The sequence below is a fragment of the Miniopterus natalensis genome, chromosome 13 (assembly GCF_054644295.1).
Source record: "Miniopterus natalensis isolate mMinNat1 chromosome 13, mMinNat1.hap1, whole genome shotgun sequence".
NCBI lineage: Eukaryota > Metazoa > Chordata > Mammalia > Chiroptera > Miniopteridae > Miniopterus > Miniopterus natalensis.
In genome coordinates, this window is record NC_142093.1 from 55,385,942 (window position 1) to 55,404,268 (window position 18,327).

Sequence of the window (18,327 nt, forward strand, 5' to 3'; positions counted from 1 at the left end):
ATCCAGTCTTCAGTATAAATTGTTACTTTATCTGTCATATGGTGTGTAGATGTATTTTACTCTGAATCAACCTAGTACCTAAGAATTAAGAATATAAACAAGATAAATACAAGTAGGAATAATCTCTTTATAGAGTTTCTGTTTTCCAAAGGATTCTCTTCTGAGTTTCTCTTAGTGAAATATGCTTATGTATTCAAAACAGAATTTGATTTCCCAAGAAAAAAATCTATGGCACGTATACATCTTAGAGACATCTATATATCATAGAAGCTCCCTTGGGTTTTCTTTCAGGGGGGCAATGAAATGAGGTGGAAGTGGGATCAAAGGGCATATATAGCGTCTTTCACGGAAACTTCAAACTTGTCACAGAGGAATTAAATAGTGGCTTTTGTGTGCACTGGACATGGTGGTTTTGTCAGTGTGGGGACTTCTCTAGTGTGCTTGGTGTGTGTGAGCTCACAGCCCAGCAGGAGCCTGACACTCTGCAGATCTGTGGCCCACTCCCTGGGCAGGGCCACAAACAGGCCACCATTCATAAAACCAGACCAGCAGAGTAGAGAGTCACCTCGCCCCATGGCCCTGAGGGAATGGCTTTGTTCATTTTCTGGCATCAGAATACTTAAAAAATAACATAGTTGGTTGTGTACCTTATATTTTAGTTTTAAAAAGACACTCAGCAGGCAGCTAAAACAAGTCTAATGTTCTTTTGGTAGGATTCACACCCAGAGGGTGAAGACCCTGTGGCCTGGACCTGCCCAGCTCTGCGCTGGCTCTCTGGGCACCCCTCTCCTTGCCTACTTGCCCCCTAGAAATTATTCCCCCTGGCCTCGAAGTGGCTTAGCCTGTTGTGCAGCCAGCACTCAGGCCCGGTGATTACATCACAACTGAAGCAGGGCTGCTGAGGGAGATTGCTAGGCAGATACATGCCACTGTCCCCTGACCAGGTGGCCCCCCTCTGCCACCACCACTGAGAGGGAATTGGAATGTTTCGGCACCTAAGAGCCTTGCTCAGCAAAGTGAGCTCTGCATTGTGTGATGGCCCCAGTCTCCCCAGACAGAGTCCAGAGCCTGACGGGATGTGTTGAGCGGCTGCAGGGGAAGTGAATGGGAGGTTCTGCCTCAGGGCTGCAGGCTGTGTTGCTTTAGGGAGGTGGACGTCACTCTCTCTGAGGCCTGAGGCACACTAAGGAAGGGTCACAGAGCAGGGCCTGCCAGACCTGGGAGCATGTCCCGTTAGTTCTCTGTCCCATGCCCAACAGGTAAATCCACCCTGGTGCCTCTTGGGACAGGCTTTCCACACGGTGAATGGGGAGGGATGGTCCTCCTGTGAGCACCTGCTCTCCCTGTGCGCAGCCTCTCTGTCCACCCCCCACCCTCAGTCAGTGAGGACACTGACACACTCACATTGCAGTGTCCTCTATCCACCCTGGCACCCTCTGTCAGTGAGGACACTGACACAGTCACACTGCAGTGTCCTCTGTCCCACCGGTACCCTCTGTCAGTGAGGACACTGACACAGTCACACTGCAGTTTCCTCTGTCCCACTGGTACCCTCTGTCAGTGAGGACAGTGACCCAGACACACTGTGGTGTCTTCTGTCTCACCAGCATCCTCTGTCAGTGAGGACAGTGACACAGTCACACTGGTGTTCAGGGCCTGAGACAAGTCCCCAAGGAATGGCCACACAAGAGAACTGTAGAGGGAGAGGCATTTAACCCCTGCTGGTAACGTCTCTCCCTGGGAGATGTTGGGGAGGGAGGAAGCCCTGTCCCTTCATTGTCCCTCCTGCCCCCCAGCTGCTCGCCCCTCCTGCCTGTGACAGGTGCAGAAGAGAGGTGTTTGGTGCCCCCTCTCCATCTGGGGTCACTGCAGCCTGGCCACTGGTTCCAAGCGCAGTCGTTAGAGTGATCCTAGGCGCCTGGTGGGAATGTTTCTGAGATGCTGTACACGGGCACCGCTGTGCCAAGGTTCAGGGTAATTAGAGAAAGAGGTCAAAGTTCCAAGGCAATACCAGTTTAGAACCGTAGCCTGGAGATAGACAGGAATGACCACCGTTTCAAAACAGGTTCACGTGTTTCCTTTTAACTTCTGTGATGAAGGGAGGTGGATATTGTCCCCGTTCCAAAGAGCAGGATCTAAAATCTGAGAAATGAAGTGACTAACCCAGGAATGGGCAGCTAATGAGGGACAGGGCCTCATCGAGGGCCTGCAGGTATCCTGTCCCCCTACTGCCCCCAGGGCCTCACACGTGCATTCCATGTACTCTCACCTGTGAGTGCCTCAGGTGCTTGCCCACGAGACATTCTGGGCACCCGTCCTCCCTGGGTCCCCTGCTTTCATTCCCAGGGCCTCACACTTGCGGGGATTGTGCTGGTCCCTGATACACCTCTTGATGCTTGGAGACATGAGTGAGTCACGGCTCCCACATGGGACAAGACCACAGACATTGTGGAACCAGCCAAGCTTGAGGATGACTCAGCTATCTTGCTCGGTCCCCGCTGGAGGGGTGTTGAATGTGAGTCAGCAGTTTGTGTTGCTGTCGGGTCCTTGAGAGGAGCAGCTCCCTGCAAAGAGTCCTGGGCTTTATCCTGGGAAGCTTGCTTTGGGTCCTGGCCCTTTCCTTAGCTGAGATGGGAGTAATTATTCCTCCCTCCAAGATGTGGTGCCAGCGGACCACTGCCCTGAGCTGCGCGGGTAGCTGCCTGCTGTCCACATCCCGCCCAGGGCTGCGTGTCGGGTAGCTGCGGCTGCCTGCTGAACCGGCACCGTCCTGACGCTGCACGAGCGGCGAGCGGTCTCAGCTGCATTGATTCGATCTGCAAGGTGAGGCTGAATATGGAGCTAGTCTTGGCGCAAACTGGGCTTGAGAGCCCGAGTTCTTGAAAAAGCATTGTGGCCGCCTGTCTGCAGCTGCCCTGTCCCAGGCATCCTGTGTCGCCGAAGGTGACGACCCAAATGGGAAGATCGAAACAAGCAGGCCACCTACAGCGGGCCAGGCTGTGCCTGCAGAGCCCTGCCATGAGGAGCCGGTTTGGGGCCATTGTTCCTGAGGGAAATGCGGCCAGAGGGTGAAAGCGTTGGGTTCACTGCAACCCTGCCAGCCCCTGACATCCTGCCAGGCCCGTGGACTTGACTTTTACAAATTCGCAGAGGATTTTCTGGCCTCTTCTTAAGCCCTATTTATCCACTTCTGATTCTTTCCTTGTCTTAACAATTAAATGCAAGTGGGTACTTCGGAGCTGTTTTCTGTGAGTTCAGCACCTCTGCCCAGCCTCTGCCTCCCTCCTCCCTCCCTGTTTTGGAAAACTCTCTGTTCGGTGGAGAAAACGTCAGGTTCCTGGGCCAAATATAGCAGCTCGCACCTTAGTCCTAAGAATCTGAAAAGTCCCGTGAAAACGTTATAATGTATTGCTGGGAGGAAGTAGCAGAAATGTAGTGCTTTGGTTTCTAAAAGTTACTGTGTGCTGGGTCTATCATTCTCCATCATTCGTGACCATTTCCTGCCTCAGCACGTGTAGGGGCCGCACACCAGGGCCGCAGATGGGGCGCTGTGGGCAGAGGTGGCCGGCCCGGGGCCCCCGCCTCCTCAAGGCTTTACATGGGCCCTTGGGACCCTGCAGCTGATGGCTTTTAGCTCACTATCTTGGGGCAGATTCTAGGCTGCACACGCCCCATTAGCTAAAGGTCCATTTGGCTCCCAGCTTGTGTGAGAGTTTAGGTGGTAAAGTAAGAGAGTTCTTGGAAAAGCATTGTTATCACTGAGCTGTGCTGAGGGTAATACAAGCTTTGTTTTATAACAGCCCTGCAGGGGAAATGCTGTTCCTCCACTTTCACTGTGTATAGGGGAGGGTAAGTGGCAGGCCAGGCAAGCCACGGGGCTGGGAGCTCAGTGCCCGCCCTCACGCCACCATCCCACCTGCCTCGGATGCCCCGAAATGTACGTCTGTGGTCTGGTGGATCCAACAAGTTAGAAGCACATGTGCCGGGAAAGCCATTCAGAGTTTGTTATAAAATATAAAAATCAGTTCATGAAATTAACAATTAAACAAGGTAGTTTAAAGAAGGCTTTTAGGGTTTAAAAAATATGCTTTCTTGGTTACATACTTAAAAACTTGCTTTTCCTGCCCTGGCAGGTGTGGGCTCGATCCCTGGCCGGGGCATGTATGGAAGGCAACCAATTGATGTTCTCTCTCCCCCTCTCTGTCCCTCTCCCTCTTTCTCTCCTTCTCCCCCTTCCCCATTTTTGTTGTAATAGAGGCGTGTTAAACAGTGTGGGTGTGTGTCTTCCCTGGCCATTCAGCTAAGAACCAACATTGGGTGCCCTGTTGTCTTTAGTTTGGGATGGAACAGACTGGGGTGGGTGGCTCTTTAAGAATGTTTGTGTGTCCCTTCTTTCCCAAGGTAAAGCACTCTTTTTTCCTCAAATCAACTATTAAACATTCACTGACATTTAAATCTCTATTGAGGGCACAGACTGGGTAGCTCAGTGGGTTAGAGTGTCGCTCCAGTGCGCCAAGATTTCCAGTTTGATCCCCGATCAGGGCACATAGGAGAATCGACCAGTGAAGGCATGAATAAGTGGAGCACCAAATCTCTCTCTCTCTAATCAATCTATAAAACATTTTTTAAAATGTTTATTGAATGATAAATTTGCACAAAAAAAAATGTGAAAAAATAATTAAAGGATGAGCATAACATGACCCCATTTGAAAAATATTTACTCGGAGAAAACATAGAAACACTGTTGTGCAGTGTTCAGAGGGGTGACATGTTTGACTTTCTCTGGTGGGACTGTAGTCTTCAGGTGTGTTCACAAGGCGCACTTTGCACACAGTAAAAACAAAACAGCCATGTTTGTTTTGGAATGAAAAGCAGAGCATTTGCTGACGTGTCTGTGCGGGGCACCGGGAATGCCACCGCCTCCCTGCAGCAGGACATGCACCTCACTCCCTCTCTCCCTGTTCCAGGAGGGCGTAGAAGTGCGAGTGGCAAGGATCTTCAACACCTTTGGGCCGCGCATGCACATGAATGACGGTCGGGTCGTCAGCAACTTCATCCTGCAGGCGCTTCAGGGGGAGCCACTCACGGTAGGTGCTGGCCTCAGTGGCCAAAATAATTTGAAGCCACCAACAAGCTGATTCAGGGAGTCACATTCCTGCGCCCTTAGTGGCCAGGAGGGGAGGTGCATGCATAGGATACAGGATACAGAAGAAGGGATGACCAGTGTCACTCGAGTCATCTTGCTTTCCGAGCCCACCGGGAACATAAAGCTGTGGGCTGTGGGCATGGTCCACGACCCAGGCCTTGGGCTCTGCCTGCCTTTGCCCGCCTGCCGGCAGAGAGATCCCGGATGCTTGCTTAAACTACTGGCTGTGTCTATGCTCCGGGTCACCCAGGTGCCGATAATGGACCTGTGCCTGGGTTGGTGTGGGCAGTTTTCTTGGCAGTGCTGAGCAGCACTCCCTCTGCCAGTGGTCTCCACCTGGGAGCTTCTGGAGCCTGGTGGGCACCTGTTGGGCCAGGGTCTGGTTCAAATGAGTGGCGAGGATGAGGCCCCGCTGCTCAGTGCCCTCAGGCACCCCCAGCCTGCTCTGCCAGGGGTTTGCTGAGTAAGTTCGGGTGGCTTTCTCCGGTTTTGCAGAACCCTCAGCTCCTCTCCCCTCTCCCTACTTCCTGCCTCCACTTTGCTCTGCGCTCTGCGGCCTCTGTGAGACTCGGTGTTTGGTGGGACTCAGACTAGTGAATGTCTCGGTTCCCTAAAAGCTCTGCAGGGTCGTTGTCAGCTGAGTGTATTCCTGAGGGAATGGGGCTGTAGAGACCTACGTATCCTTCTGTCCACAAATCTACCTCTCTCTTTCTCTGAAAGTCAGTTACTGCTTCTGTTCCGGGATCTTTACCTGTTAACTCCGTGCTCACAGCAAGTCAGTGGGTGCAGGTGATGCTGTCCCACCTTCAGGCAGTGAGGCGGAGGCGGGGTGGCATAGGCTGCCCCCACTTGCAGCGAGTTTGAGCTCAGAGCCTCTGCTCTTGATCATGTTCAACGCTTCTTAGGGGCGTTTGCTGTGCTGCTACCAGTTTCGAAAAAAAAGCTTTGCCAATTTAGAACCAAAAAGTGATGTGGCTTCCCCAGGGCAAGACACGGTTTCCAGGTGAGTTTTGTTTAACACAGCATAGGGAAGAGGTGAATTCAGACCCTGGCTTGCGGTGCTGAAGCCCAGCCTGCGGTCCCACCTCCACGCTTAGGAAGTGCCAGCCTGGTCTGTGCCTGGTGCCCGAGGGCAGGCACACTGGCCACACTGGGCCCCCTCTCTCCCATACCACGTTGGGCCCACCGCATATCCTAGTGGCCTTGCCCTGAGTGGATCCAGGCGCCTTCTTGCCTACTCCCACTGTCCCTGGTCCGTGCTTCCGCCTACTCCTTGTTGCTTTGGCCCCTTAACCACTCTGATTCTCCCCCCAAGTCCTCGACCCAGCAGCAGAGGGAGCCCTGAAAGAGAAGTCAAGGACTCCATGAGGCCTCACATCCCCTGCACACCCAGCCTCCCCCACTCAGCTCTTCAGCCCGAGCCCTTTGCTCCTGCCTGTCCTGGGGGTGCTTTTCTCCCAGGCCATCTCCCCTTTCAGTGGTCATCTCATTGGAACCTTCTGCACCACTGTAGATAGTGGCCCCCACCTCTCCCTGTGCCCCTCCTAACTATGCTTTTTATTGTTTTCATTGCACTTCACCAACTGAAATGTTAACTTTCAGCCTCCAGCCCCCGCCAGTGTCAGCTCTTTGACACCAGGGACTTTGGTTCCCGAGGGGCTGTGTCCCTGCTCCTGGAAGAGTGCCCAGCACAGGGAGGTATGGGACGAATTGTCAAGGAAATGACTGGGGTTCCAGTGGCCACTCCTCTGTGACGAACATGTGGTCAGTGACTTGTTCAGGAAGCTGGTGGTCATAGTGTGACCACAAGGCATAGCTTGTTCATCCTGTGACCTGCTGCCTGCTGCCGGGTTCCAACGTGCTTGCCCTCGGCCCAGCTGCTCTGCTGGGAGTTCCTCAGCTTCAGGGACACTCCTGGTGCTCTTTGGCCGCTGTCCGCAGTGACTCCCCTCACACCACAGAGCAGAGCAAACGGTACAGGCCTCTCGAGAAAAAACTTGATTCACCATCTCCTGGCAGCAGCCAGCCCGTGTCAGGTGGGAGAGTAAGTCCCCACATGCCCAAAAGTGCACCCTCTGTGGGCAGAGGTCATAGCCCTGGGGTCTTCTTCTCGCCATGCCAGACTGTGTGCCAGCAGTGGTCTTCTCCTGACACCTGGTAGGAGGAGGCGTCCCCAGGGGGCTGCTGAGAGCGTGCTGTGTCCTCTGTCACACAGGACTCTCTCCCTCTGGTGAGTTCATCAAGCCCTGACTCTTACCCTCCATTCAGTGGAGGAAGCACCCCTTGCTTCTGCCACGAGCTTCTGTGGAGAAGTCTTGGGAGAGGGGTCATCCATCATGATGCTCCCATCACGCCACCTTTGGGAACACTTGGTGTGTTAAGTCATTTCTAAGCCTGAAGACCTCAGTGGTGCCTGGGAGTTCCTTGACACCTTGCTTTCTCTTTCTAAGCTGTGTAATGTACTTCCAGCTGCTCTTTTTGTGAGGCCCTTTCTTGTTTTATCCCTTGGCAAACTTGATTCTTTGGGTGTGTTAGCGCCTTAAGTCCCTGCTGTGTGGGTGCCTGTTAGGATAACTCAGAAACACAGGACACCTTGGGGTACTGCAGGGCTAGTTCCAGGCCACACAATACAGCAAATATCACAGTAAAGCGAGCTACATAAATTTTGGGGTTCTAGGGACATGCTGAAGTTATATTTACACTATACTGTAGTCCATTGAGTGAGCAATAGCGTATGTCTAAAAAAAAACAATGTGCCTACCTTAATGAAAAGTACTTTACTGCTAAAAAATGCTGACCGTCATCTGGGCCTTCAGCAAGTCCTAATAGTTTCCCTGCTGGAGGGTGTGGCCGATTTAGGGTGTGAGTCTGGGTCTCTGTCATTTTAAAACCCTTGCTGTTTTTCCAAAGGAAATTGTGGGGAAGCCACACTTGTAAAATCAGTCCAAAGTCAGCGTTTTATTTGCCCCTCGTGCTGACAGCGTGGGAACGGAAGTGATTCCGAACTTTGGCCCATTGTCTTGCAGAGAAGAGAAGGCTCGTAGGCACGAGAGGCCCAGCGTGCGGTGGTGGGTGCTCCCTGTGCTCTCCCGAGGGTGCTCCCCTTGCTTGTGGCTGCCTGTCCGCGCAGCGGTTGGCCTCCCCGTCTGGGGAATTCCCGAGTGACCAGGCCACCTTGGCCTGCGCACGGTGCTCAGTTGCCCCGGCCTCGTTTCACACGTTCACTGAGCACTTGGATGTGCGGGGCTGTAGTAGGACAAAGGTGAGTCGGCCCGAATCCTGACCCAGGGTGCTCTCTGCCAGGGAAGTTAGGGGGTTAGGGGAGGACTGTTGTGCAAAGGGCAGAGTAGTGCATTCTTTCCTGGGAATGAGCCAGAACAGGTGTCCCAAGGAGGTGGCATCTGAGCTGGTCCCTGAGGGGCGAGTAGCACTGCCCCAGGAGGAAGTAGGTGAGAGGCGGAGGAATGAAAACATCCAGTGAGGCCCTCCTTCCTGCCCCCTCTGTCTTCTACCCAGAGTCTCCTGGGCAGCTCTCAGCCTTGGCCACACATTGGAATGATCCAGGGAACTAGTTGTAAACAAAGCGACACTAGCCTGGCAGAGGCTCTGCAGCCTGGTCTGAGGACGCACCCAGCTGTCCTGATGGGCAAGCTCGGTGGAGGACCAGGTGAGATGTACCCAGTACTGTTCATATAGGTCTGTCACCTGCTGGATCCTTTCCCAGACTCTGACACATTATAGGACTGACAAAAGCTGACTCTTCCCAACACTGTCTTTTGAGGAAAAGCTTCACATAACTACACACACACACATAAGTATTTCTGCCACCTTCTCACCATTGCCCAGTGTCGAAGCACCCACTCGAGGCCTAACTGTCGGTTTCCTCCTAGGTGTACGGATCTGGGTCACAGACCAGGGCCTTCCAGTATGTCAGGTAAGACAGCGGGCCTGCTGCATGCAGCTTGGCCTGGCGGTGACTCAGCAAGGCTGGCGCAGGCTGGACAGGCACTTCTGTGTTGCAGTAATGCTTCTCACAGCTCTAAAAGGGCCGTGAAAGTTCTCTGATGTGAAAAGTGTACACGCGTGTTCCTGCTTATGACGCCTGTGCTAGCCCTTTACTGCCACCTAGTGCTCTGTAAGTGAACTTGCCCAACTTGAGGGAACTTCAGTTCAGGCCAATTTAAGATTTGGCCTTGATCATCCAACAAACCTGCAGATCCCGGAATCTGACCCATTCCCCCATGGTTTCCAGGATGGATGAGATTGTCCTCATTGAGACAGAGATGAGCCAGCGTCCTGCTTCCGCCGAATTGTGTGCCTAGAAGGCGTCTAAGCTCCTGGTTGAAGCCTCGTGGGGGTTTTCATTGTCCTCTGGTGTTGGGTTTTTTGTTGGTCAGTTCAGTCTGTGACTAATTTAAAATGCAGCTTTGGTTCTGAGCAGACAGTTACCATATAAACAGTTACGTAGACCCAAATGCTTTCCCACGTGACAAAGTTACTGAGAATCCCCTGTAAGTTGGTGGTACCCTAAATTGTAAAATCCAGTTCTACATCTTTTCACTTCTCGATGAAAGTTCCCTGGAATGCTTTTCAGGCAGGAAATACTATTCCTGGTGTTTTGAGGCCAAACCAGGTTGCCATAGAGGTGCTGAAGTGGCAGTGGGGGTGCAGGTCTGGGCAGCCCCCAGCCCCGCCTCAGCCAGAGTGGTCACAGACTTGTCTGTGTAAGGGTCCAGGGCAGAGTCTCTGAGAAATGAACTGCTAGTAAAAAAACCAACTAAATAACAAAAAAACTATTTAAGAACCACCACTATAGATTTTTCCTGAAGGTGTTTGTTGTTTTTGAATTTTCATGTTAAGTGTGAAAGAAAGCTATGAATAAACATATGTAATGATCAGTGTTCCGTCCCCACCCCATACCCCCAGCACCAGCACTCCTCAGTATCTGCCCGGGACAGAGTCTGGGAGTGGTTAGCGGCCGCTCCGCTGCCCAGTGTTCTCAGAAGGAAGCGGCAGCTGCCCCTTCAGGACTATTTTTGCTTCAAAGCACTTGCCCCAGGCATGGTGTGCTCAGAGCAAAGGAGCAGGACGCGTTTCTGTATCCAACCATATTGTTGGACTTCTGTGTATTGAGTTCCATCTTTCATAATCGCATGTTCTCACCCACCCGCCTCGAGCAGCCCCCACCCCCTCTGGGCTGCAGACAGACCTCACTTGGATCACCAGACTGAGCGTCAGTCTCCTCAGGATCAGAGCTGATGAAAATAGGCGGAAGAAGGTGCTGGTATAGAGCAGAAGTGTCATTTTTACAAAGTAACTTTTTTTTAACAGAGCCACACTTTTAAGCTCTGAACATAAGAAACACACCTTGGTAAGCGAAAATCTGCTTACTTACCTTCGCCTTCACGCCAGTCAGCCCACCAGGACTCATTTGAAACCTCCAGGGACCTCTGACCGGTTCATACCAGGTGTTTGGGGTGGGGAGAGGTGAGCTGAAGGCTCAGGGAGTCTGGAGCAGCGTTCTGGGTTATTTCAATGCTTAGTGTTGTTTGCTTTACCTGTGCTTTGCCCCTGTGGGAATGGCACATGGGAATTCTTTCATTTCAGTGTTGTTGTTGTTTTTTTAATCATCTGCTTTTGTATCACCAGCTACCTGGGTTCACATGTCACTGCACTTTCATCAGAAACTAGTATCAACTCCATCCTTTTTGGGTGTTAACTTTTTATTTTGTAATTGTTAAAGGGTATCAGAAATAGACAGAAGTAGAGCACTCAACCCCATCCCTCAACTTCCATCCTGTTCAGCCGTCTGCACCCACCCATGGAAAGCAAGTCCTAGACATGTCATTTCACCTGTGGGTGCTTTAGCATTCTCCACACCCTCTCATGTGCAGGATTTTATTTTGACATCCACTTTTCCATTTGGGTTTTGGTTTTCTTCCGGGAGGTGGTTGATGCTCGGCGCCTGCGTGCTCAGCAGAAGGTGCCTGAACCGGCCTTCCCTTCTCTCCTAGTGACCTGGTGAACGGCCTGGTGTCCCTCATGAACAGCAACGTCAGCAGCCCTGTCAACCTGGTGAGTACGTCCTTTCCTTCCACTGTCTCCGGAACAGGTCACAGGCTCGCTCATTCTTTGTAAAAGCACCAGGTGCTGCTTTATTGGCTGAGACACACTTAGGGCCTGCGTGCTTGTTGCTTGCTGAACATGAGAGAGAAAAACTTGCAAATTAAAACAAAGAGATTACAGTGAAGTAAAATTGTCTGCAGGACATGGGTGAGCAATGTAATGAACACTGAACCAACTCTCTCCACCTGAAATTGGGAAGCACTTTGGTGGTGGTAGATGCACATTTTCTGCGTGCATCACTTTCTCCATAATTTAACAGATAACCTCTATAAGACCTGATTAACTTGCTGATCAGCTATTTCAAGCCACAACTTGCCTGTGCGGCCAGCTGCTTTTTCATCATGACTGGTCAGCAAAGTGTTTAAAATAACTTCAATTAATGTTAATGCAGACACAAGTTATCTCATGACTGGTCAGCAACGTTCGGACACAGAAACACGTGTATACTCATGACCAGTCAACAAGGTGTTCGTGAGGTTTGAAAAGGTGGAGGTCGCCCAGGCTGGTTTGGCTAAGTGGTTAGAGCGTTGGCCCTCAGACTGAAGGGTCCCGGGTTTGTTTCTGGCTAAGGGCACGTACCTTGATTGTAGGCTCGATCCCCAGCCCCGGTCGGGGTGTGTGTGGGAGCCAACCAGTCAATGTGTCTCTCTCACATCGATGTGTCTCTCTCTCTCTCTCTCTCTCTCTCTCTTTCTCTCTCTCTTTCTCTCTTTCCTTCCTTTCCAACACTCTCTGAAAAGCAATGGAAAAAATATCTTTGGGTGAAGATTAAAAAAAGAAAAACAAAAAACAAGGTGGAGGTGATTAGGAAAGTTTTCCAGGTACCTCTGTCTGAGCCGCACAGACCACCTCTGAGCTCCCCTGTCGCCTCCTGCGGTCCAGAGTCTCTGTGGCGGGAGGATGGTCGGGTTCTTTTCCCGGCCTTGACCACATCTAGTGCTGGTGGCCTTGCTTCCCCAAAAGGAATTTATTCTGTCTTTGACCAGTTCTGGCCGACAAAGTTTTTTCTTCTATTTAGGACTAAAAGCGCATTCCCTGTACGCCCATCAGAGCCCATCTGATGCCTCGCAGTGTGATTGCTTTCTAAAGACGCGAAGGGCAAGGCCGTACCCCCTGAGTCTCCTCTCCAGCTCTTCCAGGCAGAGTTCATGTTGGGCTGCAATCCTCTGGCCCTTCAGTCGCTGTTTGCTGATTGGGGTTTTCTGGTCTCGTTTCAATGCGAGGTGTCCAGCATAGACTGTCCCGCATGCAGGGTGTTCTTCTGTTGATGGCAATGACACAAGGGCTCCGGAGTTCACCAGGGACCACTAGCACTGCCTCACCTTGACCCCGTCTGTTTCAGGTGCTTCCTGAACGCCTCCTGCGTCCTGTGCGTGTTAGAGCGGGGCTGGCCATGCCTGCTTATTTCTTGGAAACCACTTCCCTCGGAAGCCTTTCCCTGCACTTTTCCCTGTAGCCGGCAGTCTTCAGCACATTCCATAGCTGCATTTTCACTAAGTCAGGAGTGGGTTCTTGTGAAATAGGAAAGACTGGGCCTGGAGTGGCCACTGCCTTGGGAGCTGACACTGGAGGACATGACGCCCTCCGCTGGTGTCTTCTCTGCATGCCCTTTAGGTCGTGCGTGTTGTCATTCCTCTTTCCTTCAGATGCCCTGCTCTTCTTCCTCTTCTTGGGGCTTTTGTACAGGGATCTTTGGGGACTCCCATCTCTTCTAGAAGCACATCTTTTTGGAGTCTGAATAGCGTCTGCCAGCAGTCCTGATGCAGACGGGCAGCTTTCTGCCCGACTCCCATCGCTCCGCTGTGCTGCTCAGTTAGGCCCGGGTCCCTTCCTGGCTGTGCACCTTCTGGTTGCAGACTAAGCTAAGAAGTGGGGAGTGAGGAGGTTCAGGATATGGAACTGCCATGCTTTACGGTGGCCTCTCATGGTGGGGCCTGCACAGCAGAGTAGGAGTTTGGGAAGAGGAGAGGGGCAGCTGCTGCAGTGTGTGATGGAAGAAGAAAGGGAAAAACGCTTTTCCTCCAATCCCCCAGAGTCTGCTTGCTTATGAACCCTGTCCCTCCTCAGCTGCCCTGACCCTCATTTCTGTCCCAACTTTTGTGGGCGGGTTGCGAGTCCTTTATTACTTAGGTTGCTCACACTGCACCCAGATGAAAAGAGATTCTCTCATGAGAGCTAATTTTGCAGAACCAGACTTCTGCGCAAAGTGACGCTGCAGTTAGATGGGGGAGTTGTCTGCCTGGTAGTTCGCCAGGGAAAGTGTGTTCCCTTTGGACACTCCTGACCTCGCCAAAGGTGTTTTCGTGCCAGATGTTCGTCTGGAGGGCATGGATGAAGTGCAGCTCTGCCATGCTGAGGACCATCATCTGGAACAGGAGCCCAGGGACATGGGGCAGGAGCCTGGGGACCTCTGGAGACCAGAGCTGCCCCCCACTTTGAAGTCGTGCATGTGTGGGGGCGGCACGGCATCTGCTGTTGCAGTTACACATGTAACCAGACCCGTTTCTTCCCCAGGGGAACCCGGAGGAGCACACCATTCTAGAGTTCGCTCAGTTGATTAAGAGCCTTGTTGGTAAGTAGGACACATGCCTTCCTGGGTGGAAGTGCCTGCCTGTACCTGTCAGTCACGAAACCTTGACTGGAAATGTGTGATCGATACAAGCGAATTGAATTGGATAAAAAGCAGAACTTTACCAGGAGCTCTTAAGTGTTTTCTGGTTCTTTTAGTAAGAGATGGAAAGATAAAGACAGGTGGAGGTGGGGAAGGAAGGGGTTTGTTCCCCTTCGTAATCACAGGTGTGTGTGGAGCAGGAGGCATAGCTTAGTTCCCAGTCTCGAGCCCTGATGATGGCAGCTCCTTCTGCACAGGGGACAGTTGTTTGATTTCAGACACTGGCAGTTGGTAGGATTTCAGCCCAGGAGAGAGCCTCACCAGCTGTGTTTCTGACGACTCTGTTCACAGCCCTAGCAGCCTGCCCTGGACTATTGGAGGCAGTGTAGACACTGCAGTAGCCCAGGTGAGGTCTGCTCTTCAGCCATGAGAAGTCTGTGATTTTTCGAGGAGCCCTTGGGTAGCAGACATGCCCTGGGTGTTCCCTTTGTCACATCGTCAGACTTACTGGAGCTCTGGGAAATCCGGCCTTTGTGGTGGTGTCTGTTTTCCAGGGTTGATCAAGAAATTTGAGTCAAGACAAACCCAGATTGGTGTGTAGTTGGCTAGACTGGGGATGAGCGTGATGTGGGGTGTTCTGAAGTGGCTGTGTGGACCCCACACCTAGCTGGTTGATCCCTTGGGGCTGTCCTTCCTGGCACCAGGCTGTCATCGGCCAGCAGTGTTCCCATGCACTGGACAGCTTGTTGGATGAGGAGATGATCTTTCTTAGACGTAAACCACAGCGTCTTATGGCTCCAGCAGCTCCATTCAGATGCATTTCCCCAGCTTTTCCATTCAGAACTTGTCCGTCGTGCCCTAGTGAGGACGGGGTGTGCTCAGGTAGCAGCTGGTGTGGGGTGGAGGCCACTGTCTAGAGTGACGCCAGGCCATCTTCTGTAGCAGCACTGGGCATGTGTTAGGAATGCAGACTGATGCCCACCAGGCTTCTGGACTAGATCTGCATTTGACAAGATCCTCAGGCAACCCATGTGCATGTTGAAGTTGGAGAAGCGCTGGCCTGAAACCTGCATGTCCACAGCATAGCCACCATGCTTCTGTGAACAACTTTGTGACTCCCCACCCCACGCCACAGTGGCCGAAAGCAGCAACCGTTTCATTTCCCCAAGATTCCGAGATGGGGCCAGCCTCCACTGCGGATTTTTTCTGTAGGCCTGGCCAGTGGTCCCTGGTATGGCTTCCTGCTGCTGGCCAGCAAGGTCTGGGCCCAGCAAGGATGCTGAACAAGCCAGGCTCTCTTGGCCTCCCCAGCAGGGTAGCTGGCACTTAATGTTGGCTCAGGGCTCACTCCTACAGGCACATAAGTGCCCAGGTCTTTGATAGGCGTCGGCCTGGAGCTGGCCCAGTCATTTCTCTGTGCTCTACTGGTTAAATGACTTAAAGGCCAACCAGATTCTGGGCAAGGGCCTTGCCCAGGGCATGACCACTCTGGTGTGCAGTTGGGGAAGCCATGTCATAAGCGACTGCGCCCTGCATTTCACCACACACCACCTTTACCATTTTGGAGTCGTGTTTGGTGGGCACACCTGCCATTAGCTGCTGGTGGGTGGCCTGCCTGGGAGCTGGCAGTGCAGGGCTGGCCCTCAGTTTCACTCTGTCCTATAGAGGTAGAGTAACCTGCCCCTCATGAGCTCTCATGGGGACAGGAGTGCAGTCCCTCAGGCGGCTGAATGACTCCGTGAGAGGTGTGTCACCCACCCTGTACTGTTCGATTGACATGTGGTGAACGTCACATCCCTAGTAGTCCGTGATGCTCTCTTATCTTTTCCTTTTTAAAACAACTCAGGTAGTGGAAGTGAAATTCAGTTTCTCTCTGAGGCCCAGGATGACCCACAGAAAAGAAAACCAGACATCACAAAAGCAAAGCTGATGCTTGGCTGGGAGCCTGTGGTAAGTGGGGCTCGTGTCCTCAGGGGCCTGACCATTGGTGGGCAGCCCTGGTGGAGCGAGGTGGGTGTGGGCATCTGGACAGAACAGATACAGGGTTTTCCTCAGGCCGTTACATGCTGCTCATATCATGTGTCTCGTTCTCTATTCCTGGGGAAAGGGCTTGGGCCTACTGAGGTTTCTGCCTTCTTAAAATCACACATGTGAGCACGTGCACACATGGAGTTTCGTCTGTGAAAGCAGCGTTGGGGGTGATGCCGCATGCGCTGTGGGCCTTGCTCGCCTGGTTGACCGGCCTGTCTTCACGTGGCCCAGGAGGTCTCTGCATGTGCAGGGTTGGCGAGTTCCCACACAGGCAGACACCGGATTGGAATGAGAGAGGAGGTCAGGAAACGGCGAGCCCACACCTTCCAGCTGTGCTTAGGCTAAGTCAGGCTGTTGTGGCTGCAAGAAGCTGTGGAGTTCTCCTTGGCCTAGAGTGCTCGTCCTCTTGGGCTGTGTGTCCCCCAGGGCAGCACATGGTGGCTGCATTTTTGCCCTTTGGGTCTCAGTTCAAAGGCCGTCTCCTTAGAGAGGCATTCCTGGGCGACCACATATCCAGGAGCAGCCTCACCCTTCCGCCGTCTGCCATGCCTGTGCCGCTCCCTCTTTGCTTCCCACCCCTTACCTCCCACCCCCTTGGGCCTTGCTAGAATGTGTCCTCCCTGAGGACAGAGATGCGGGGCTTGTGTGCAGCAGTAGCCTGAGCAGCCTCCACAGAGCCTAGCACACAGGTGCTCGATAAATGTAGAACCATCCTAGGTATGGCCCTGCAGGTTGCGGTTCTTCCATGTCAGTCACAGACATGCGGGGGGAGAGGCACAATCCACAGCTGTCTTATCTTTAGAAAAAGAACGTTATAGGGAATGTAAGGGAGGAAAAATAATTTCCCCTCTACCTTTCTGAGTTCTCAGCTGAGACCCCAGTAATGAGAGATTAACAAGAGAAAAACAGATGTTTATTCACATGTACATGTTAACATGTATACATGGGAGAGACCAGGGAAAATGGTGACTTGGGTGACTTAGAGTTCAGGCCTAAGTGCCATCTCTGTAGGGAAAGAGGAGGGCGATGCAGGCCTTTTAGGGGAGAGTAGGTGATTTTTAAGAAGGATGAATGAACCCTTAAAAGAAAAGATGGAGGATTACGGTAGTTTGTCACAAAGTTTACTTGGTGACAACTCGAGTGTCCTCTCCTATAATGAGTCAGTCCAGTCGCCCGTTGCCCTGTGACCTCACGTCGGCGCTTCCTGTGCTGCCTGAGACACTCTGTTGTCTTGCTCAGTCGCCACCTAGTATCTCATTCTCGCTTTCTCTTAAACAGGTGCCACTGGAAGAAGGTTTAAACAAAGCAATTCACTACTTCCGGAAGGAACTCGAGTACCAGGCAAATAATCAGTACATCCCCAAACCAAAGCCCGCAAGAATAAAAAAGGGACGGACGCGCCACAGCTGAGCCCCTCGTTTGGGACTGCGACTCCCAGTTTCACACTGATGGATGTGTGCTGTCCTCTTTTTTATTTTTTTCTTAAAGAGAGACTTAAACAGGTGTCATGAAGAACAAACTGGAATTTGATTCTGAAGCTTGCTTTAAAGAAATGGATGTGCCTAAAAACTCCCCTCAAAAACCTGCAATTTTGCCTTGCACTTTTTAAATCTCTTTTTATGTAAAATAGCATAGACGCATCTCTGCGTATTTTCAAGTTTTTTATCTTGCTGTGAGAGCAAATGTCGTGACTGTCCTTGACAGTTTTATTTACTGGTTTCTTTGTGAAGCTGAAAAGGAACATTAAATGGGGGTGAAAATGCCGATTTTATTTATAGACGTGGGACCTAAAAAAAGAGGTAATGCTATGCATAAAGAAAGAAGAACCTAACAGTGTTGTCGGGTGGGTGGCGCCCGGCATTTTATTCTTCGGTGGATGAAAGAATTCTGTCTGAGAGCTTTACGTTTCTTTCAGTTCAGAATTTTTCCAAGGTCCGGTTTTGAGTTGCAAACATGACTTTGAAATATTTCTGTTGGTTGTCATGATCAGGATATTTGAAATCACTACTGTGTTGTGCTGCGTACTTGGGGTGGGGTGGGGTAGGGGACAAAGTTAAAGTATTCTTGGTTAACAGTGGTTAAATATGCTATTTTAATAAAATATTGAAACTCAACTTTCAGTTTTAAAGGTAGCTGGCTTTCTGCTTTCATTGTTGGATTACTCAGAAAAATATTGGTGAATTTAATTTTAAAAATTCTGAAAACATTTATGTTGGTATACTATAAAATTTGATGAGCTGCTATTGAAAACCTTTATATGTTCCTCGGATTTAGTCTTAGACTGTATTAACTGCTGTGTGGAGATGTCATCAGCTCTTATCAGGGTTGGAATCATTGTGTCCTTACCTGGCAACAGACCAGATGGGGAAAAAGAAGTGCCTTAGACACATTGAGTGAAAACTTCAAGAGCTTT

General features: G+C 51.5%; 1 protein-coding gene across 3 annotated transcripts in view; it reads left to right on the forward strand.

The window, feature by feature from the left end:
• UXS1 (UDP-glucuronate decarboxylase 1) overlaps nt 1-18,028 on the forward strand; it is a 91,456-nt gene extending 73,428 nt beyond the window's left edge. For all 3 annotated transcript variants that reach the window (XM_016222106.2, XM_016222108.2, XM_016222107.2), the window contains 6 exons: nt 4,968-5,087; nt 9,037-9,080; nt 11,161-11,221; nt 13,787-13,844; nt 15,730-15,833; nt 17,193-18,028. In XM_016222106.2, the coding sequence (XP_016077592.2) occupies nt 4,968-5,087; nt 9,037-9,080; nt 11,161-11,221; nt 13,787-13,844; nt 15,730-15,833; nt 17,193-17,324 (519 nt within the window). In that variant the 3' untranslated portion in view covers nt 17,325-18,028. The remainder of the gene's footprint in view (nt 1-4,967; nt 5,088-9,036; nt 9,081-11,160; nt 11,222-13,786; nt 13,845-15,729; nt 15,834-17,192) is intronic.
• The last annotated feature ends 299 nt before the right edge of the window (nt 18,029-18,327 follow it).